We start from the raw sequence: 22,881 nt of genomic DNA, 5'->3' as shown, positions 1-22,881 counted from the left end.
AATCCATTCACGGATCCTGCCACAGAGACTTTTTTTTTTTAAAACTTTCACCTGCCCCATCCATTTCATTAGACCCGCCTCCTCTACGATTTGATTGGTTCTCTCTCTGAACCAATCAATTTTCGTTCTTACCTCGGAAGTTTGTGAGTAAGTTAAACTCCCACAAGAGAGAAATACAGGCGCTACTGCTTTTCACGTCAGATGTGAAATATGTAAATATAACTATGATGTATGACAATCTCCAGCTTAGCACAAAAGGTAAATTAGCTTTGCAACTTACTGGTACATTGCTGTGTAGGCTAATTGCATGAAGTTAACACAATATACTGAGGCCTGGTGCTGGTTGTCTCTGTGTGGTTTCAGGATCGAGACAGGAGGAACGTCGCTGAATCCTTTTTATGGATTCCCATTTTTTCCAAATGTACGATTAGCAAACTCTTTAACTTTCTCCCAGTCTTTTAATATGTAATGATTTAATGACAGCATTCTAAAAATATATACATTTATAATTTGTGACATTACACACATCACCGGCCACTTTATTAGGTACACCTTGCCAGTACCACGTTGGACCATTTTGCCTTCTGTAGTTTTAATTTTTTCACTCAGCAGCAGTTTCTTTCTACAGATTTATTGAGACATATTTTATTTCACATTCTTGTGTGTTTGTGGCAGTCATTATGTAATACATTTCTTTTCCCCGAAATGAATGAAGTTTCTGATTCTAAAGTGCCTTAATTCTCAAAGCTGACAGAAACATTCCTTACAAATTTGGGTTTAAATTGACGTGATAGCATCATGCATTTGCTACAGATTTTATGGCTGCACATCCATGATTCAAATCACTCGTCACACCACATCAGAAAGATGTCTGATTGGATTGAGATCTGGTGACTGTGGAGGACACTGCAGTGCAGTCATCTCACTGTCATGATCAGAAAAGTTTTATATGGATAGTTTTAAGCACAAATATTCAAATGGCAGTTCAATGGGCAATTGGCAATGCAATATTCAATTAGTGCATGTAAACTGATGTAATCCTTAGATCATTTCAAGTATTTTGCTGCTGTTGCCCTGAGCATGGTTTCTTTCAGGCATCCAGCATGAGATTGATTTCTCATCAGTGCCATGTTCTCTGTAGGAAAAACTGACAATTACTCAGAGGAATTAGCAGACTGTTGTAAACATCATATAGTTGCACCACCACTCACTACTACAGCCCATCTCAATCTGGTCTGTATTCAACCAACAGCAAATACCAATTTTGGGTCTAGATGCCCTTGGTCATTTCACAACAAGGAAAACTTCCTGGTAGGTGTAATAGTGGTGAGCATAGCTGCCTTCCAAGCAGTTGACCCGGGTTTGATTCCCAGCCAACGCAGTACTCCTTTTTTTATCCTGCTTTCATGCCGTGGAACATAGCCAAGTTGTTTTATGGTGACCCTTTAAAGTTCATAGAGTGGAGCACAAGTTTTAAAGCTCTTATAGAGAGACAATGCTCAAATCCTGCAGACAAAAATACATAGCAGGAGAGGCAAAATCTACTCTTGAAGGCAGCTTCTATAGTAAAGATGAAGAAGCCTATAAACAGGTATGGGAAAGGCTCAATGCAAGATATGGACATTCCTTTGTGATTTCAGGGAGAAACTTAAAAAGTGGCCAAAAATTTGTGGAAAAGAATGTCAAACTGAGAGAATTCAGTGATTTTCTGCAAACATGTAGTGATGAAATGCCTCACACAAAAGGTCTACTAGTGCTAAACGATTGTGAGGAGAAACTTTATTTCTAAGGAGGTACATATAGCTTGTAACCCTGTGTCGTCCTTATACGTGTTAAAGTCACCAGCAGAAAATCCAGTAAGAGAAACTAAACGCATAAAAGCAAATGTTATCAATGTAAAATCACCTCAACCAGATACCTCAACCACTGCAACTAAGCCTATTTTAGAGGAAACTAATCCAAGAGACACTGACAAACAAAGAAAAAGAGACATACCACCACAAAACTCAAGCATGAACAAGTATGCTTGCTGTGGAGGAAACCACACCGTACATAAGTGTCCAAAGCTAACAGAAATGTCTGAGGATGATAAGAAAAAATATGTGCATGAAAACAAGCTGTGTTTTGCATGCCTGAGGAAAGGTCATAATTCTAAGGACTGTAAAAAACAGAGCTATGTGCAGCATATACAAAAAGAGCCATCCAACTCTGCTGCATGAAGATCGCTTTCCAACAATCAAACCTACACAACGCATAGCAGAAGAAAACGTCGTGTTCTGTGGAAGGAGGTGAGAATAGGAGCACGTCAATGATTGTACCAGTGTGGATCTCAGCAGCTAATGCTCCTAATACTGAAACCTTGGTTTATGCCCTATTAGATACGCAAAGCACCAACGCATTCGTTGATCAGGAAGTGTGTGAAAAGCTGCAGGCAGCGACTGAGCCAGTAAAACTAAAGCTCGCAACCATGGTCAAAAGAGACACTATTGTGAAGAGTCAAAGATTGCAAGGACTTAAAGTCAGAGGAATCTTCTCCAATACCTCCCGCTTACACAAGAGACTTTATTCCTCTAGAGCGCACACACATTCCTACATGTCAAACAGCTAGCAAATGGAAGCATCTAGCAAATGTTGCTCAAGAGATTCCGACCTTAATGGACTGTGCAATTGGATTGCTGATCGGCTATGACTGTTCCAGAGCCCTAGCTCCTAGAGAGGTCATCACTGGAGGCGATAACGAGCCTTATGCTGTTAGAAGAGACCTAGGCTGGAGCATCGTAGGAGGGCCACCACAGTCTGTCAATGCAATGGATGTAACTGGTTTATGTCACCATGTGTCTGTGAAAGAGATACCCCTTGTAACTCCATTTACCATTATTAAGGTACTTGAGTCAGATTTCGCAGATACCAAGCCCGAGGAAGCGGCTAAAGAGAATCCCAAGGAAGCAGCTAAAGAGAATCCAGAAAAAGCAGCAGCTGAGAATCCAGAGGAAGCAGCTCTAGAGAAGCCCAATGAGAGCGCTATTACAAAAACTGTTGAAGAAGAACCTGAAAATCAGGTTCAAACAAACATGATGGTTTTACAATGAAGCTGCACAGGTGCCTGATATATGAATCTTTTGGGCCACTCCACTTTTGCAACCGAATGCCACTGCATTTTAATGGCAAGCGGTGCTAGAATATTTAGATGAAAATATCCCTCGCAATGAATGGACACTGGGTAGAGTTGTAGATACTCATAAGGGTGATGATGGACTGGATAGGACAGTGACACTACAAGTCGGAGACAGAAAGCTGGGAAAGAAGGGTGAACGCTTACATAAACCATTCATCATAGAAAGACCCATACAAAAGTTAGTTGTTCTTGTGGAAAGTAATTAAAAGTTTTAATCTACTGTTGTACATTGGAAATGTGACTAAAGAGTCTTAATGTTCATTTCTGAATGTGTGTGTTTTGAAGAAGTCGTTTATTTGGAAATTACCCATTGATGTATTGCATGAAGCATCTTCATTGTATCAAAGGTAATGTGGTGGAAGTGTAGCTGGCGCTATAATGGACCATTGTAGGAAGTCAGTAAGCTATGCGATTTCTTTTGTTAATTTGGATTAATTATTGCATAATAATTTATTGCAATGAGTAACATTTGTGTTTATTATTGTGATCAATATGAATTTGAAATATTGAATTTGTTTATTTTAGTTTTCACGGTGTTCCATCAGCGTTTCATGACCTGTATGAAAGAAATAAACGTCAGTGGATATCAGTACGAAGCGTGAAGTCCTTTTGAGCAGACCAGAGTAGTTACAGATGATGAGTCTTATAGTTAAAGTTGAGGTTGCTAAGAACTGGACACTGGTGTAGTTGCTGCCGTCGCCACTAGTATCTGTATGTAAATGATCTGTTGTAAATGCTTGTGATCAAATATGATTTGAATGTAACCAGTGAAAAGTTTTATGGACATGCATGTATGAGCATGTAAATGAACATGTCTTCAGGCTCTGTAGAGCACATACGTTTCCTGTTCTGCTGTGGTATAAGGGTTTATTTGTGTTCCATTCCTTTCTCATTTAGAAAAGAGCTGCTGAGCTGCTTCCTGATTGAGTCACAAAAAGGAACTTCAGAATCGACCAGACACTTACTGCTCAGTCAGAGGGAAGTTCTCCATCAAACGCACGTCCTGACTTACCGTCTTACTTTAAACAGGAGTCTGCTGAAGGTGAGATAAATATCATTATCATTTTTACCTCAACAATGCTCAGCCGGCAATGATTTACTTTACTCTCCGGTTTAATATCATGTAGACCTGGAATACCCTTCAAGGTGCTTACATCTGACTAAAATAAAAATACATTTAGTGTCTGAATGTAGACTTTTTTCCATAGATGTGGAAAAGGGTGTTCAGTGCCAGGAAACTGCAGCTTTTAAATGCTGCACCCATTAATTCCACATCAGGGATGTCAAACAATGAAATGTGTCTTCTGCATTGGTGAGCAGTGGGCAGCCATGACAGGCGCTCGGGGAGCAGTGTGTGGGGACGGTGCTTTGCTCAGTGGCACCTTGGCGGATCGGGATTTGAACCGGCAAGCTTCTGATTAGGCCACCACTGTCACCAAGAGGAACTAACCCAGCCTGTTTGGTGTAACCCAGCAGACAAAGTATACTATTTTTAGTATTTTGGCATGATTAACAGCTCTCAGCATGTCTCATGCATTTAGTATTAATGTCATGTCTATTTTCATTTCTATCTGCTTCCATGTGCCCCTGAAGTAATGATTCAGTAAAATACTGCAGTTAATACAGTGTGGAAGAGTAGTTTTATAGAAAAGAAAAAACATAATGCATGTTGCATAAGTTATAAATATATTTCTGGGTTTGGTGCAGTTATACCTGCTGTGAGAGATCAAATGGACGGGACCCCACGGCTCATATTTCTCTATGGTATTCTGTCAGGTTTGTGGGTTTACATACCTGTTAATTATAAGGAGTCTTAGTCTGGAGAATAATAAGAACAATAATAGTAATAATAATAATGATCTTGATCATTAGCTGACTGTTTGTTATTAATTCTGGTGCAGGGGCTTTTATGGCAGACTGGCCAATTGAGATACCAACAAACATTGAGGCACTCAGTGGATCTTGTGTTTTTATACCGTGTTCGTTTGATGTTGAGCCTTCTCATGACAGCAAGCTCCCAGATTCATATGGAGTCTGGCGGAATGGAGATGTCGATGTGATTGTTTGTAGTAAAAATGGAGATTGTCCAGGGACTGTCAGAGCAACAATTGGGAAAGTGAGTGAAAAGAACTGCACAACAGTCATTGAAGCTGTTCCCAGTTCCTTCACACAGGCACTTAATTTCAGGGTTGAATTCATAAAATATACATTCAAGGCAAAAACTCTGTACATGGAGGTGAAAGGTAAGTATTTATTTATTATGCCTAATATTGACATTTAGTGTATTATACAAAGTGCTATGAAAGTCCAAAATGCTTCCTCACCCAGATTCTCCACCCAAACCCACGTTGCATCTTCACACTGTGGAGGTGGTGGTGGGGGCATTAATGACCCTGAGCTGCTCTGCTGCAGCCCCCTGCCCCACTGACCCCCCAAATCTGACATGGAGCCCTGGCCTGGGTAACATTGAGGAGACACTAAAGGAGAAAGAGGACAAAACTAAAGAGAAGATCTCTGTTCTTAAATTCATCGCTTCACTCTTCCACCATGGGCAGAAGGTCATCTGCTCTGCTGTGTATAAATTACAGAGCGGTGAAATCGTCTCCTCTGTGTCGCATCATATTATACTCAGTGTTCAGTGTAAGTTTCTTATGGGGGAGAGTACATCTTGGTCTCTTTCTATAAAAGTAAAAAATGACTGTATTGTATTGTATGTGCTACATAAACATTCAAAGTATTTAATATTTCAAGCATTCATTGAAACTTTGGTTGAATTCTGTAGGATGTTGTTTGAATGTTGTCTTTTTCTTGCAGTTTCCCCCAGGGACACCACTGTCAGTCTCTCGGGCTCAGTGCTGGAGGGCCAACCTGTAACTCTGACCTGCAGCAGTCAAGCCAACCCCCAGGTGACCAAGTACACCTGGTACAGAGGGGGACAGGTTTACTCATCAGGATCTTCTCTCAACTTCAATCCAGCAAAAGTCGAAGATAATGGAGTTTATTTCTGTGAAGCAGAAAATAAGCATGGAAAGGACAAATCAACATGTTATCAGCTCAACGTTCAGTGTGAGTGTTAAGCTCTACTTTTATTTTTTGTGTGTGGTTGTTATTTTATTTGTACAAGGATGACATTCCTATAGTATAAATGATGTGTATTTAAACCAAAGACAGTTAAGTTCATAAGAAACCAGCAAATCATCCTCACAAATATAGAATTAATTGCCGAAAACACCACACAGAATATGAAATAAGTGATGATTTTACTTCATGCTGTGGAGGAATCTTGTGATTGGTTTAGAAATCGGATGTTAATATAGAAGCCAGAATAAAAGAAGAATCGACATTATATTGTCTTTTTTTCATTTAACCCTCCAAATTCCATCAGAAACTCCAGTCTGGAAAGGTTTATGTCCTTGGATCAATTTTGAAACTGATAAAATAAGAACTATTATTTTATCTGTGTAAGACTGTCATTACCCTCACCAGTGGGCTTTAACAAGTGGTTGAGAAGCCCTGCACTACAGCATACAACCTTATCTGTTGTGGTAGTAGAACTGAGGAGTAGCAAGGGAAGGTTGTATAACTGCATTTGCATTTTACATACAATAAATGTGTAATAAAATTCACAAATAAGACAGGAAACAAAATGACCAGTAATGAAAGTGATCCATTATCCTCCAAAGTCACAACACTGTCTAGTTTTTTAGCTAAAATGGATGTGTGAGTGTGTATGTATATTTGTAATGTGTGCTGTCTTTTCAGACCCTCCAAAAAACACATCTGTCACTATCAGCGCTTCTGGGCCTGTGTTTTGTTACAGATCTCCGCTTCTGAAATGCGAAGGTAAATCAGAATTACAGAATTACTTACTGTGTTCTGTGGGAGAAAGTGTCAGTTTCCGTTCTTATGTGTTTTCCTGTTTCAGGTGATGACAAAGTCTCAGTGTTACTCGGCTCTTCTGTGACTCTGAGGTGCAGCGCTGTGTCCAATCCTCAAATGTGTAACTACACATGGTACAAAGTGAATGAAAGTGGGCCTGTAAGCTTTGGGGAGACACTTAACTTCAACATGAGCAATCTAGAGGACAGAAGAATGTTCTACTGTGTGGCACAGAATGTTCATGGTTCAAAAAACTCCAGTGTTCTGCATGTAGATGTCAGCAGTAAGTAAAACAACAACAGGATGGTAAACCTGTAGAGTTGAGGCTAGCTGAGATCTATAGCTTCTTCTGTAGGTTAATCATCTTGTTTCATGTGAGATTTCATGAATCAAGCCACATGACCTCTCCTGCATCCATAATACACAAATGGGCAGTGGTAGCCTGGTCCACACGCCATTTACAAGGGATGTGGCCAAGCCAAGCAAAATGAACTTGAAAATGTTCTTTTTCATTACTGAACATAACTAAATCTTCTTCTCCTCTCCAGCTGCTCCTCGAATCTCTCACTCCACCTGCAGCAGAAGCGGAGCTCAGATCAACTGTTTCTGTGAGAGCCTTGGGAATCCCTCTCCTACACTGGAGTGGCGTCTCCCTGCCAATCTCCATCATCAGTCGACCAATGAAACTGTGGACAGCAAAGGTGTGAGGAGCTTCCTCACCATCCATCCCGCAGGAGAGGACACACCTACTGTGCAGTGTGTCAGCACCAACTTTTTAGGTTCTGCAAATGTTAAATTTTCCCCCTTGGATTCTTCTAAACGTAAGAGACCTCTTTGTTTCATAGCTGTAACTGGTCTGCTCTCTAAATCAATTTTGATGAAAGGTCCACCTTAGTGAATATGCACTGTGTGGATTATCAAGACTTCATATGTTTGATTAAATGAGAAATAACCTTGATTATTGCTATATTTACAGAAGATCCCATGCCAGCTTTGCATGTGTCCTCTCTGCTCATTGGAACAGCTGCTGGGGCTGCAGCCATCGTGCTCTTGTGTTCGGTTGTACTGCTGACGAGAAGGTAAGGACAGTGAATTTAGAATTGAATGTCCATATTCAATAAATATGCTTTATATTTTAAATAGATTTTAGAATATTTTATCATGTATTAAGCAATTAGTGTAAAGTGAAATTGATCATATAAATATTAGGAAATGAATGGAAAAGCCGATTCGTTGATTTTTGTCGACTTTCGATGCCCCCTGAGCGAAGACAACAAGTCGTGTCACTGTTTTTATTTTATATATATACTTCTACTTCTCAACTTTATTGATGGATGAATCTATCTGAAAAAAAAAAGCTGTTAATGCCCAAATCAATATGCAACATATGTGTGAATTTTTTCTTACACAAAAATGTAAATTCATAACTATAAATCTGATATATGTGCTCATTTTGGCCAAAAATGCTTTAATTTAATTTGAAGGGGAAAAGGAGCCATGACTTCACACAATAGACCTGAAGATGCTGCAGGACTCGTCCATAATGATGGGGTGAGTAGTGACATGCCCACAGTCATGATCTTTTCTCAATTTAACAGAATTCAGGAAGTCAAACTGCACACAGCCTCAGTCAGACCACAAGTTTTTGGCTCACTGTTACAGGAATACGAGACAGGAGCAAATAAAATATTGTGCCATGCGGTGGGGAGAAGACAGGAGACAGAGCATGTGTTGGTGAAGACGAGGAAACCCAATTGCGGAGTGGCGCAAAATAGGCAGGCGAGTCTCCACCATTTTACTCGTTGGCATTGGTCTGTAGACACCCACGGAAATCAGAAGGTTGCCGGTTTGAATCCCGGTCCGCCAAGGTGCCACTGAGGTGCCACTGAGCAAAGCACCATCCCCACACACTGCTCCCCTGGCGCCTGTCATGGCTGCCCACTGCTAACCAAGGTTAAAAGCAGAGGACACATTTCATTGTGTCACTGTGTGCTGTGCTGCACTCTTTCACAATGATGATCATAGATACATGCTTTGGTCCTCCGATGTCTTATCTCCTCTTTACATTTGTTTTTGTATGTCATGTACCTATTTGTTTCAATTCCACTGCTGTTTCCACTGCACTTCAGTGTTCAGCATGGCCTTTTCTTCCACTTAGATAAGATTGTTTACTTTTCCATGTGCATGTAAAACATGGCCATCATGATTTCTATTTTTATCTGAGTTCCTTTTTTTACTTTCTGATTACTATTGAAATGAGGCTGTGAGCTTTTTCTTATGTATTTCTCATTTTATCTTTTATCCTGGAATCTTAGGAGGCCTCTGCTGTAGCCAATGCTACAGATGTAGGAAACAATCCAGAGGTGAGGAGGAAAGAGTCTCTTCACTATGCCACTCTGGACTTCCCCAAATGTCATGCTAAAGGTGGAGGGTCTAATGAAGGGGGTCAAAACATATTGGGGGGTGCATGCCAAACCACAGAATATGCCGTGGTCCGTCACAAACATCCAGGTTCTGATGGACAGGACACCAAGGGTGAAGTGCATCACAATGAGGAGAACATGTTGGGGCAAACTAGAAAACACCCACAGGCAAAGATGGGAGATGAACTTGATGAGGCAGAGGAGGTGGTTTACGGGAACATCATCAAGCAGAAGAGATTGGCATAAATGGCATGACAAAGGAACATTTTCAAAATTGAACAAGATTATGTTTTATTTTAAAAAAATTTAAGTTAATCTCCCATTCACTCCAAATGTGAGTCCCATATGTCTCCTTCATAGTTTAAAATATGGAAAACAAGCTTTAGACTTAGGAATGAATCATGATTAATAGTGTTAAATTCAATGCAAAATTAAATTACAATTTTTAATCGTTTGACAGTCCTAAAATTGTTATATTTTGTTATGTGTAAAATGGAATGTATGTAAGTATGTAATTAGAAGAAAGTGATCTTAAAAAATGAAATGATTATATAATGATTTTATTTAACATATGCATTTTACCTTATTTAATGTTTACCATGCTATTACCATGTGTGAAGTACAGGTTCACAAAAGTAGAAAAGGTTACAACGTGGAAACTGATATTTCTGCAAACTTCCCCTTTAAAATAAAAAAACTGAAAGCTGTTAATCTATTTTAATAATTTCTGTGGATAACAGTTACTGTGAGAGAATCCATGGGAAGTTAGGAGATTTTTAAGAAGGAGTACACGGTTTTCGCACTATCTTCTCCCAGACTGGAGCCTCCTGAGTGAGTCTTGCTGTGACTTTGGTTCTGCTTGAAGGCGATGACACTGTAGTTCACCTCTGTGTCCTCATCGCTGTCATTGCTTTCCCAATCTGCATTTGCAGCGTGGCGCAAGTGACTGGCCCCAGAAAAGTTCTCATAGTCAGATTGTTCCAACGATGTGTCCTGTCCAAAGAAAAAAAACACTGTTACTTTTGCTCACATTATTTTCTGTTGGTGTGACCAATAAAGAAGACAATTAGAAGCCAGTCAGTAAATTTCTCTTTTAATTTTTGAATATAATATTCATATTATTTGAATATAATTAACAGATTGCCTATTTAAATGATTATTAAAATGCAGCAATCTGTTTTATTTATTTAACCTGCTATTATCTAGTAGGATACGTAATTCTGAATGGCTGGTAGGGTTGTATTAAATCCAGTTAAAATGCTACAACTATAAGTAACCAGTCTCAATGCATTGAAGTAGAGCATCATGAAAAAGAATTCAGAGAACTATGAGAGAAACTGGGCTGCTAGAATCGATCCATTGAAATGTATCCTAAATACATTTAAAGCATGTTTATTATTCAGTTTGTTCCACTACTTCTGTAAAATGAGTAAAAATGGGCCACTTTTAAACTGGTGATGACAAACCTCTATCTTTGACTTTGTTTTGACCTTTGCATAGACAACGTCAGCCTCTTTAGTCCTAGAGTCCCCGGAAGAACAGATGAATAAGCTGTTACTGGCAAAGTAAAAAGATGGCAAACTCTCAATGTTTACTCTTAATTTAGTAACTTTTTTACATTTTTGATCTGTTGTCCCTGAAGTTCAGAGTTGCATAGTTGACAGCATCATCCATTTCATCTGCACACTGATTTCTTTCTGCTTGGCGTGGTGAAGGATTCTGTGAAAACTGTGAACTAAGTGTAACTGCACATGGGAAAACACTATGCCAGTGGACAATTCACTTATTTTACCTTTATCATGTGTGGCATTTTCAAAACATCGTAGACAGTGTGAATTTTGGAGTGTGGCCTACAAAAGAGACATTTTTAAATTATTGTTTCTTCAAAAATTATGTCATCTGTGTTTCTTCAAAAATTATGTCATAATTTTTTGTGTCTGACGTGGGACTGGTCTTACTGGTTTTCTGGACACTGTCTTCTTGCCTGAGGGTTCTGCTGGCTGCTTGATGTGGATATTAGAGGTTCCACGTCCGGCATAATCAGGTTCTCAGTGGTGCCGATATGTGAATCCTAAATCAATCACAGAAAAAACACATTGTAAGATATGCTGTGCTTTAAAAAAATTTTAAGTTTTTAAACAAAAAGCTCTTTGCAAAAAGTAGAATGTTTGGATTATTTAAAAAATTTTGTACCAAAAGTAGGGCATTTGATGTGTGGAGACATGAAGACTCTTCGCCATTCTGCTGTGCAAATTTCCTCTTGTGGATTCTTTAGCATTGGGAACACACATAATTACTGGTAAAAATGCACACATGTATTTATTTGTTTAGTTTATGAATTATGAATGATTTTATTAAGTTCAGAACGTGCTGATTGCACTGTACACTGTTATTCCATTTTCAATTGAAAATGTTCTTCACTGGACCCCACCTGTACAGAAGAAGGACCAGGAAAATCACAATGAAGAGAAGGAAGATGAGCAGAAGAAACCAACGTCTGAGTTCACCTGATAACACAGATTAGTGATAACTGCAGTCAGAAACAATATCATCATGTAAAATCCTCCTCTGGTCAGCATTTATGTATTTAGGAAAAACAGAATATCACAGTTTTAAAGAAGGAAGAGTTCTGCTGATTTTGGAAGTTTGCCCACTAAAAAAGAAATGATCAGTCTATAAATTCATTGGTAGTTTTACTTGAAGAGAAATAGAAGAAAAAATTTTTTTTTCAAAATAATAAGCATTTGATCCTCTATCAACCAGCAATATTTCTTGTTCCCAGTTGTATTTTATACAGGTGACTTTGGGACCTTCTCATTAACTCCCAACTCATTACCTGTATAAAAGAATCAATCCATCTTTGCATATTCCAAACTCTGCACCATGGAAAAGACCAACGAGCTTTCCAGGGATGTCAGGGACAATATTGTGGACCTACACAAAGCTGGTAGGGGCTACAAGACCATCGCCAATCAGCTGGGCGAGAAGGTAACATCAGAGAGATAATTCACAAATGAAGAACCATAAAATTACTGCCAATCTCCCTCAGGCTGAAGCTCCACTCAAGATCTCACCTTGTGGAGATCCAATGATCATGAGAATGGTGTGGAACCAGCCTAGAACTACTTTGGAGGAACTTGTCAATGATCTCAATGCAGCTGGGTCCACAGTCACATGAAAACAGTTGGAAACACTCAACGCTGTGAAGAATTGAAATCCTGCAGTGACCGCAAGGTTCCCCTGCTCAAGAAAGCACGTGTACAGGTTCACCACCGAACATCTAAGGGGTGTCCAAACTTTTTTCAATGAGGGCTGCACATATTAAAATATATGATAGGCTGGGCCACCCACTAGCAGCGAGGGATATACAGTCCCTGTTCATGGCTGCTCACTGCTGACTAAGGGTGATGGTTAAATGCAGAGGACACATTTCATTTTTTTTTTTTGAGGTGCTTAAACATTGGTCATAGCCATCCTACACACCTGTTTTTACACAGAAACGGAGTTCTGGCATTGTAAGAGATGAATAGTGGTTGCTTTCCCATTCTGTGCATACGACCCATCAACAACAATATCTGGCCTCAGTGATGTCAACAAAGGTTTTGCCACCAAGAACTAAAGCACTTTTTGAAAAAGGGATCAAATACTTATTTCATTCATTAAAATGCAAATTCATTTCTAACTATTTTGAAATGCTTTTTGTCACTGATCAAATAAACCTATCAATCAAATTAAAGACTGAACATTTTTGATAATGGCCAAACAAGGGAGGAGCCTGCAAACATGATTGACAGCTCTCACACACCCTTAAACACCCTTAAACAATTTGCACTTTAATGCAAGCATTCTGTAAATGTGACAATAGTGAAAAATGCTCTCTAAATGTTCTCTATGTTTGGATTCATAAAATCATGTGAACACCACTCACTGGTCTGGAACAGCTGTATGTTCTCTGAGCGTTTAGTGGACAACTCATTCTCAACCACACAATAATATGTCCCTGGTTCAGTGGGTGCCACAGTGATATTTTGATGAGATGACACTGGGTGGTCCACCTCATAGGTGACTTTGTACCACGTGTACTTGTGTGGTGGGGGGTCACTCTCTGCAATGCACGTCAGGGATACAGGCGTCTTCATATCATTCTGTGACCTGCCGGTGATGTTGTGTTTGATTGTTGTTTCCTTTGGTGCATCTGTGGAGAGAAAAAATATGGTTCATTCAGATGTTCATCATTATTAATTGGTTATGCAAAAACTGAATGTCTAGCCACCATGCCAGTGTAGTCATTAAATAAAATATTTACAGACTAAATAACCTTTAAAGAAATTCCTTTTTCATTTCCAGAGAAGATTTGCATATCGAAGACAATCATTTGGAGTGAAGGGGGGAAAGCAGAAGGACTCTTCATGTCTGGAGAATCGACTCTTACAACTTCAACATAATTAATGCATGTCAATGGCTTATTTATGTGGACCAGTGAATTTCTCTGCCACCAATTAAATTATTTAATGATGTAAAACAGAAGGTAATTTCCTCCACAAAATTTGTTTGCAACTACAAAAACTCATTTTGCTTACAGAATGCAAGTGTCAGGATTGCCTGCAGCTGGGCTCCACACCTGACTCCAATCCTGACGCCCCATAAATGCCGGATGTTTCAGCCCCTTCTAGGTCTCCGGCATTTTTGTGAACTTGACATTGTAACCGTGTAGGTGTTCGTAATTTCAGTTCTGGCAATCGCCACACGCCTACGGGTTTGTTTACGTTCGTTTGTGTTGTTCCCTTTTATTTCCCGTTTTTGGCCACCGCGCCATTGTTTCTTTTATTTATTGTCCGTTAATAAAAACCCCTTCCCAGCATGTCAGACCTCTGCGCTTCCTTCCCCCGTAAGTCCGTAGTCGTGACAGCATGTTGCTAGTGACCATAATTATTTCACAGAACAAAAGGTAATTTTGTTCACCCAGTGCTTTATACCACCTACAGAAAGTCACTATATGTTGTCATCTGCAAAACGTATTGTGTGCAGAAAATTGCCTTCGGCAACATTCAGTCTGTGGAAAAAATGACTTTCTGTTGTTGAGGAAATAAATTTTGTTAACAAAAAATATTCTGTTCTCCATACAATACAGTAGGCAGGGGCTGACATCAGCTTGAATCACTGCTTTTGATTTCTGTGCACATAATAAATTGAGGATGTGAAGGGGTGGTTGTCTTCCTGCAGCAAGTTCTAAGTAGATTTTGTCATTATATAAATAATTTGGTGGCACAGAGTAGAAAAAGGAAAAAAAAAAGGAAAGTGAAGTGATTGTGAAACACTGCAGCACAGCACACGGTGACACAACAAAATGTGTCCTCTGCATTTAACCATCACCCTTGGTGAGAAGCCATGAAAGGTGCCCAGGGAGCAGTGTAAAGGGCACCTTTGAACCAGCAACCTTCGGATTAAGTGTCCGTTTTGTTACACACTAGGCCAACAACTGCCCTACTATTATTTTATGTATGGAAATAAGCATTTAACACGTGCCGCCACATAACATACCAAACTTCACAAACCAACATGATGTTGTCCAGCCACGAAATACTCACACTTGACTCTGATGTTCACAGACGAGGAATTTACGCCAATTTCATTACGGACTTCACAGGTGTACTGACCCCTGCTTGCTGCAGAGAGATGTGTAAGGATCAGGGTTTCACCCTCTCTCCTGTCCCCAGAATGGAGCCAAGTGTACGAGGACACACTGGGGTGGGCCTGAGTCGTGCAGGTGAGGGTCAGCCTCTCTCCCTCTGTCATCACAACATGGGGGTCCACCCGTATACTCACATTTTTAGGAGCATCTGTTGAGTCAGGCAAAAAGAAGACTATTTATTTATTTAAGTTCGTCATTATGTATTATTATTTTTTTCCTATTTTCTATTCAAATGTATTTCATTTTTTTTTTCACAAACATGACTGGGAATGAAAGAATTGTTTTGTTTTGTTAACCTTTTGCTTACAGTTTACATTCAGAACTTTAGTCACATTGTTTTTGCCCTCAGAGTTTTCGGCTACGCAGGTGTAACATCCAGCATGTGTGAAAGACACCTTCAGCTCAAACTGCAGTGAGTTGTTGTATGTTGAATACAGGCTCTGGGGAATGGCACCATCCCTAAGCAGTGTAAGTCTGGCGGTGGGGTTGCTCTTTACTGTACAAATGATCACCAGCATTTGAAACTCTGTGATGGAGGAATTCATGATGAGATTGAGGTTGTGAGGGCGATCTGCAGAGGAGACAGGATAAGCATGATTTACTTCAGACCAGAGATGGGGAACCTTTGAAAGTGAAAGTCATTACTTGTCATTACCACAGCAAATGGTTAGTGGTCAGCCACATTGGCAGTGGGCCTGTATGGGACTGCAAACACACGTGCTGTACAGGGAGCTGAGCCAGCTCTGTTTCCTAGGGGGTAAGGAAGCGGGCTCGTAACCGAAGGGTTGCGGGTTTGAATCCCGAACCGCCAAGCTACCACTGAGGTCGCCCCCTCTGCTCACCAAGGGTGATGGTTAAATGGAGGGGACACATTTCATATCACGCACCATGTTCCACCCATTGGTGGTTGCCCCGCATTCTGTGGAGTGCATTAGAATGAACACTGCTATGCAGCGAGACTATCTGGTAAGGATGCAAATCACTCTGAATAAGAGTGTCTGCCAAATGCTGTAAATGTAAATGAGATCTGGCACTGTGGTTGGAATGGAGCTGGACGCTTTAATGTTAGTGAAGAAGAGGAGAACTGTCAACAAACTGTTATCCAACATGGATGATGCCCTCCACCATCTACACTTTGTTTTTACTTTGACTTCAACTTGTAACAAACCTGCTTAATAGTTCTGAGGCCAGGAATGTTTAAACATAACCCTTTGGTGGATAATAACATTTTTGACCAGGACAGGAGTGAGCTTCAAGGTAGATCTCTGAAAACCACATGGGTAAACAACCCAACCAGCAGAAAAGGACTGTGACTCACAGAGAACATTGAGGCTGATCCAGCTGGAGTTGTCCCCTGCAGAGATGCTGTTCTTTGCCCTGCAAACGTACTTGCCGCTATCTTGCACTCTAATTTGCTTGAAGTGCAGTATTTTATTTGTCTCCGGGAGCCTCTCCGAAGCAGAGGAGTGTCCTGGATCATAGTACCAGAAGTGCACATGAGGAGAAGGGTAGGCATTTGCCTCACATCTCAGATCCAGGCTTGATCCCTCCTTTACTGTGCTGGAGTCTAAAATGATCTTTGTATTTTGCGGCCCATCTGTAGACAGAAGGTTTTCATTTTCAAGCCAACAAATAATTTCCAATTCTACACACTTCAATTAGACCGAATGCAACCAGAAGCATTTAATGAAAATCACATGATCTTACATTTCACGTTGATCTGGAGCATGTTAGAAATGCTGCCCACTGAATTGTTTGCTTGACAGCTGTAGTTACCAGTATCCGCAGGTTGTACGGAGGAAAATAAGAGGTTACAGTCGGCTGTTTTAAATTCACTGTCTTTGTACCAGGTGCAGTCATGTCTTGGGTTGCTCCTCTGCACTGTGCATTTCAGTGTGAGTGGGTCACCTTTTGTAATGTCTGACAAATCAGGGTCAGCATGTACATGTACATTCTCTGGTGCATCTGAAATGAAACGATACACTTATCAGCCATGACACTATGACGGGTTAAGTGAATTTTGACAAGTGAATACCTCTGCTAACAGGTGGGACATATTAAGTGGACGGGGGGGGGGGGGCTTTGAGAAGAAGGCAAGCTGGTGGAGGCAGTGTGATGCTTTGGGCAAAAGTACAGTTCTTCATGGAAGCGGAATTCCCTGATGGCAGTGCCCTCTTCTAGCAGAATAATGGGCCCTGTTGCTTAGCTTAATTCTGATTCATGGAGGAACCAACTTACAGAACTCCACAGTGGGTCATAGCTGTTTTGCAAGCAAAAGGGGGACCTACTCAATATTAAGTGTACTGAAATATACTGTTATGATAGGTGAAGAATTTGGTTGCTCTGGATAAGAGCATCTGGTAAATGCTGTAAATGTAAAGCCAATAAAATTTATATCTAGGGGTAAGAGATAAAATGCCAGTATACTGGTCTATGTCATATGAGTTAATTATCACACCAAAATTATCAAAGATTTACTTCATGGTTAATTTTATGTGCCAGAGAAGCCCCATCAGAGCATGAAAGCTTTTGATGAGCTCTGAGGACCTAAATTAATTCACAATCGATTTTGTAGGAAACTTATGGTCCTCCTGTAAATTATGCACTTCTAATCTGACCGAAAACAAACATGCTGATAAAGACATGCAATAGTATAATCTTTTTCATTTATCATTATTATTATTCATACATTAATGTAATTATGACATTTATTGTTTAAATAGTTATTGTGGTTATTATTATATTATGAAATTGAAAATTTTGGGAACAAAATTACATTGTACAGTCACTGTAACAGTTCGAACCAAAAAGCCATCCTGGTTGCCACGTGGTTGACATGACAGCACTCGCCCATCATCCTGCTGGTCAGCTCTGAATTCGAGAACTGATGTCTTATTGCTTTTTGAACTGTTGGGGGGCGATTTGAAGCGTGGATCCAGGCCAGAGGTCAGCCACTCTGGAGCAGACTCACAGGCAGCAGATGTTGAACATTCCAGGTTTACATCTTCATTCTCCAGCACAATTACTGAAGGTTTAGTTTCGACCTGGCATGGATTGTCTGCAAGTATTGGAGAGGTAGTTAATGACAAACAAATACAAAAAGCATTGTTACAAAAAAAAAAAAAAAAAAGTCTCACCTTCTATTTTGAGTTCAAATTTATCAGTGATGTATTTGCATTTTGATCTACTGACCCGGAAGCTGTAATATCCTTCATCGGTCTTTTGGAGGTTACATATCTGCAGGCTGCAAGAGTGACTGTCTACTAGGGCTGTCCTTCCATCATACTCTTGGGCGACTGGGTGGACTGCTGTGTTGCTTCTCACAATGATGCCTATGTGAGTGTTGTTTGTCCATACCCAGTCTTTAATCCAATACTCTGTATCATACGGGCTCCGGCCTGTAGCGGAAACCGTGCACCTTATGGTCACACATGATCCTGCTTTGGCCGTAGCACTCTTTTTTCCTTCTAATTGAGTCACGCAATCTGCATTCAGTCGAATCAAGGGAAGAATAACATGAAAATCTGGTATGTTGAAAGTTAATGTACTTGATGAATCTGAATAATGTCGCACCAAGATAAAAGTCACCAACATACCTTCAGAATTTGACTCAGATTTTGAATGTGACGCTTCAGGTGGAAAGGTGAAATCAGTGGTTTAAAAAAAAATAAAATAATAATAAAACATTTTAAATATGTTGATTCAGATGCACTAAAAAGCACAACACATTCCCCATACCTGTCATTAGAAGAAGCGTAATCCCCCAGCGCAGTAACATGTTGCTGTCCTATTGAAGCACGCAGAAGACCATTTCACATGAGTGTGAACAGGCACACACATTTATAAATGTCTTAGACAGGAAGAGGTTCAAGCGTTGATGTGCACCTGTCAGTGACTCATGCTGAGTTTTGACTACTTAGTAAATGTCGTTATGGTTCAGTTGAGCCCATGCAACGCACTACAAAAGGTTCATTGAATGCCAGAATGATGCAAAAAATTGAAAAGATTTATATTCTGAATATGACTGCAAATATGAAATTAATCTATAATTCAACCTGTTTCTTCTTAGTTCGGAAATTACTTAATGTTTAAATTATTTCATTTCATTTACAGCATTTATCAGACGCCCTTATCCAGAGCGACTTACAATCAGTATTACAGGGACAGTCTCCCTGGAGCAATTTAGGGTTAAGTGTCTTGCTCAGGGACACAATGGTAGTAAGTGGGATTCGAACCCGGGTCTTCTGGTTCATAGGTGAGTGTGTTACCCACTAGGCTACTACCACCCTTTTTAAGCAAATAATTCAGCAATTTAAGCAAATAATTCAGATATAATGACACAAGACAGAATCAGTCACTCTTCACAAAAACCTGGTATGTTTACATTTATATTACATTTCATACATGTCAAAATATACATTGCGTAAAATTCTGTTAAATGCAGAGAATTGTTTATATACCATAACCGTGCAGAATTAACGCAGATATTCATCTGTAGCATGTCATATAAGCAGACTGCTTACCTCTCCACAGAACGTTGCCTTTCTGATAATTGTGTCAGGTGGTTTAGCTTTTGTGTGCATTTTGAACAAAAGATAACTCCCCTGGGTCTTTGCATGTGCAACCATGTGCATAAAGAAATCAAAGAATGTTATTATGGCACATAAGCACGGTTTCCATCTTGTAAGTGAACCCAGTTGTGTTTCCTGTGTGCATCTGGTGTGAATACTGTAAATCCATTACTTTAAAATGTAATAAACTGTTTTATATAATATAATACAAATATAATCTAACTTAATTTTTAGACAATAAGATCATGCCAAACATTTACTATATTTACTAAATAGTCCTGAAAATAACAAGCTGAGCATAATAGTGAGAGAATGTACTGATATCTTTAATAAGAACATTCTCCCTTCATCTTTAACAGCTGTTGTACAAACAAAATGTGCTGTAGATATGCTGTAGAATATTGCGAAACATTATGGCACACCACAAGGTTATAGCAATATAATTCCCATTTATCTGAATTCCAGTGGCCGTGTCAGGACAGACTCCAGCTTTACAGACTTCCCTATTTCTGTTGCTTCCACCTTTTCTGTTCCTACTGGAAAGTGACACACAAAGCGGGTTTTACAAAATCCAAACTCCTGTGCTGATAGCAGGATCCCAGGAACATATTGACAGGCTGCTCCGGAATTAGCGGATGACACTGTCCAGACTCTGAAGAGGTTCAGAGTGTGACTGCAAGTTCTAATCAACGGTGGTAGTAGCCTAGTGGGTAATACACTCGCTTATGAACCAGAAGTCCCAGGTTCAAGTCCTGCATACTACCATTGTGTCCCTGAGCAAGACACTTAACCCTAAGTTGCTCCAGGGGGGGGACTGTCCCTGTAACTACTGAGTGTAAGTCGCTCTGGATAAGGGCGTCTGATAAATGCTGTGAATGTAAATGTAATCTTCAGTAACAGTAACTCAGAATTTTTCCATTCAAATAATTAGCAATAAAAAAGGAAAAAAAATGCCTGAACTAAAAAGAAATTGTGCACGTTCGCGCATGGCGTATTTCTCTCAGACTGTGGACCAGCCAATCAAAAAAATAAAATAAAAAAGGTCTACACAATCAGAAAACAGCAGTAGTGTATCTGGGCAAAACGCAACACAACAGCCAATGAAATGTATCCGGAAATATTTGAGTTATTCTCCTACTTGTAATGAAATCTTCCAAAAATGTTGTTGAGCATCAGTTTTTAATACTGAATATAGCCTAAACTTTTACAGCCTGTGAGCATGTGGTAGTAAGTAGAATAGCCTAGAATAGCCTGTACAGTGCATCCTGAATGTATTCATAGTGTATCAGTTTTTCTGGCCAACTTTTGTGGCCAACTGTGCTTAAAAATGTTTTATGGAGTTGTCTAACCATAGTTTATACCGCCTAAAAATTATATAAAAGCAACTAGTGTAGTATTACATTTATGTATAGTCCATTTTTACATCATGTAATTCAAAGTATCTTTGATTCAAAGTAAATTCTATATCAAATTTTTTTTTTTACTTTTTCTTTGTTGGATTGGCTTCAGCTGGAGACATCACCTGTGGCCAATCCAGACTGTGGATAAGAGGCGCCGTGGTTCCGCCCTTCGGCGGCTCCAACATTTTCGTGAACTCTTTTTAGACCTTGCAACTGTTCTGTTTGGTGTTGTTTTGAGTTCTGGCAATCGGCACACGCCTGCAGGCTAGTTTTGGTTCTCCCTTTTGTTTCCCCAGTTTTCGGTCGTCGCGCCATGTTTTCTTTTCTGTTTATTAATAAACCACTGTTCCCAGAATGTCCAGTCTCTGCGCTTACTTCCCCCGTCAGCTCGCCGATGTGACATTCTTAAGTAGATTTTTAGATGGGTACTTTTACTTGAGTAGAAATTTTTAAGTACATTTTTCACCTCTGACTTTTACTAAATAGTGTCCTAGTATAACCTTTTTTTTCTACGATAGCTGTGTGTGATGCAAGGTGATAAATGTTGCAGAAGATAGGAGTACTGAGAACCTTCCAAGAAAAATAGGAAAAAGCTTCTGGTCAACGTGAAGCCGGCCACTGGGGAAGCATGCGTCACTTGTACATAACCAGTGGCTGTAAATATTCTACACATTAAAGTATGTGCATATTACCTTCTGCCCACAAAGCCACCAGTTACAAAGCTCATTATATACAGAACATGCACAGGATTTAACTAAAGCAGAATCTACTGCTTAATAACATGATATCACTCAGTTAACAACTGTTCAACACTTGACACTAAACATCCAAATGGGTACCATGCTTGTGCACTTTTCATCACCTGCAACGAATGAGGTGTTATTGCGACTGCTCTGCATAACAGAGTCACTACTGCCATCTATGGTCAAAGATGAAAAACGCCCTCCAGGTTAAGTGAGTGAATTTTGTATGAAAATATGCAGCAAGCAAGGCATACTGTGCACAAACTAAAATGTTTCCTCTGCATTTAATCCATCACCCTTAGTGAGCAGCTGGGAAGGGTGACATGTATTGGGACGATACCTTGCTCAAGGGAAAGTCTTTTTTTTTTTTTTTTAAAGAGTCCAATTTTTTTAGCCGCTAGGCCGTAACCACTACAAAAACAGAAGCAGGTGGGTATCCATCTCCACTACCTGAGCCGGCTCCACCCTGAGGAAATACATGAAGTCTTATCTCAAGATCCTCTTCCCTGTTGTCAGAGCAGTAGGATGGATGTTCTACACAACATCACCTCTTTTTCTCTTTCCACAACAAAAACCAGAATCCCAAGTTGGAACTGTTATGTCCCTGGTCTAGGGTCAGGGACATAGCAAATGGGACAAAGGAGCAGAAACGCCAAAACGAAGTTATTGCACTTGTGGCTAACAGGTTATTACCAACAAAGACATATAAACAAGCAACACACACAAATCAGTTCGGGTCAGTCAAGTTATGATTCGAGTCTATGTTATTCTTGTCTTCTGATCACAATCCTTCACACCAACACCCTTCTTATCTTGTCACCTATTACAGCCCACCAATCATGGCCTGATGACATCCTGCAACATTACAGAGAGAGAGAGACAGACACACAAACAGAATACACACAATACAAGGGTTCGGACAGGACAGGCACAGGACAGAGTGGCGCGGGCAGAATCGACTGGTTCGGTTTGCCAGCCAACTGACAAACGTGACACGA

General features: G+C 39.9%; 2 protein-coding genes across 10 annotated transcripts in view; one reads left to right on the top strand and one right to left on the bottom strand.

Moving 5' to 3' along the window:
- The first annotated feature begins 243 nt into the window (after positions 1-243).
- LOC114778598 (myelin-associated glycoprotein-like) lies at positions 244-10,081 on the top strand. 5 transcript variants are annotated; one of them, XM_028967153.1, is made up of 14 exons: positions 362-421; positions 4,073-4,217; positions 4,384-4,656; positions 4,883-4,951; positions 5,077-5,418; positions 5,504-5,815; positions 5,990-6,241; positions 6,938-7,018; positions 7,101-7,337; positions 7,603-7,875; positions 8,031-8,133; positions 8,539-8,605; positions 8,717-8,833; positions 9,370-10,081. In XM_028967153.1, exons 4-14 carry the CDS (start codon positions 4,906-4,908, stop codon positions 9,721-9,723), a joined length of 2,184 nt encoding a protein of 727 aa, XP_028822986.1. In that variant the 5' UTR covers positions 362-421; positions 4,073-4,217; positions 4,384-4,656; positions 4,883-4,905; the 3' UTR covers positions 9,724-10,081. The 5 variants fall into 5 exon arrangements, with proteins under 5 accessions (XP_028822983.1, XP_028822986.1, XP_028822982.1 ...); XM_028967150.1 differs by lacking the exons at positions 362-421; positions 4,384-4,656 and adding an exon at positions 244-258; XM_028967149.1 differs by lacking the exon at positions 4,384-4,656.
- The window catches only part of LOC114778595 (sialic acid-binding Ig-like lectin 10), a 14,754-nt gene continuing 1,894 nt past the window's right edge, over positions 10,022-22,881 (bottom strand). The window contains exons 2-18 of one of the 5 annotated variants that reach the window (XM_028967139.1): positions 19,693-19,779; positions 18,908-18,956; positions 18,766-18,798; positions 18,307-18,654; positions 17,946-18,227; positions 16,877-17,134; positions 16,488-16,766; positions 15,477-15,740; positions 15,066-15,317; positions 13,406-13,672; positions 11,909-11,984; positions 11,671-11,746; positions 11,436-11,548; positions 11,270-11,327; positions 11,096-11,205; positions 10,944-10,998; positions 10,022-10,470 (exon numbers count right to left, since the gene is read on the bottom strand). In XM_028967139.1, coding sequence (XP_028822972.1) covers positions 10,243-10,470; positions 10,944-10,998; positions 11,096-11,205; positions 11,270-11,327; positions 11,436-11,548; positions 11,671-11,746; positions 11,909-11,984; positions 13,406-13,672; positions 15,066-15,317; positions 15,477-15,740; positions 16,488-16,766; positions 16,877-17,134; positions 17,946-18,227; positions 18,307-18,654; positions 18,766-18,798; positions 18,908-18,956; positions 19,693-19,752 — 2,808 coding nt within the window. In that variant the 5' untranslated portion in view covers positions 19,753-19,779 and the 3' untranslated portion in view covers positions 10,022-10,242. Of the gene's footprint in view, positions 10,471-10,943; positions 10,999-11,095; positions 11,206-11,269; positions 11,328-11,435; positions 11,549-11,670; positions 11,747-11,908; positions 11,985-13,405; positions 13,673-15,065; positions 15,318-15,476; positions 15,741-16,487; positions 16,767-16,876; positions 17,135-17,945; positions 18,228-18,306; positions 18,655-18,765; positions 18,799-18,907; positions 18,957-19,692 lie in introns of all 5 variants that reach the window. The other 4 variants (XM_028967137.1, XM_028967138.1, XM_028967140.1 and 1 more) reach the window with 4 other exon arrangements.

The sequence above is a fragment of the Denticeps clupeoides genome, unplaced genomic scaffold (assembly GCF_900700375.1).
Source record: "Denticeps clupeoides unplaced genomic scaffold, fDenClu1.1, whole genome shotgun sequence".
Taxonomy (NCBI): domain Eukaryota; kingdom Metazoa; phylum Chordata; class Actinopteri; order Clupeiformes; family Denticipitidae; genus Denticeps; species Denticeps clupeoides.
The sequence above is the reverse complement of the archived record's forward strand: the minus strand, read 5'-3'. Positions and strand labels throughout refer to the sequence as shown.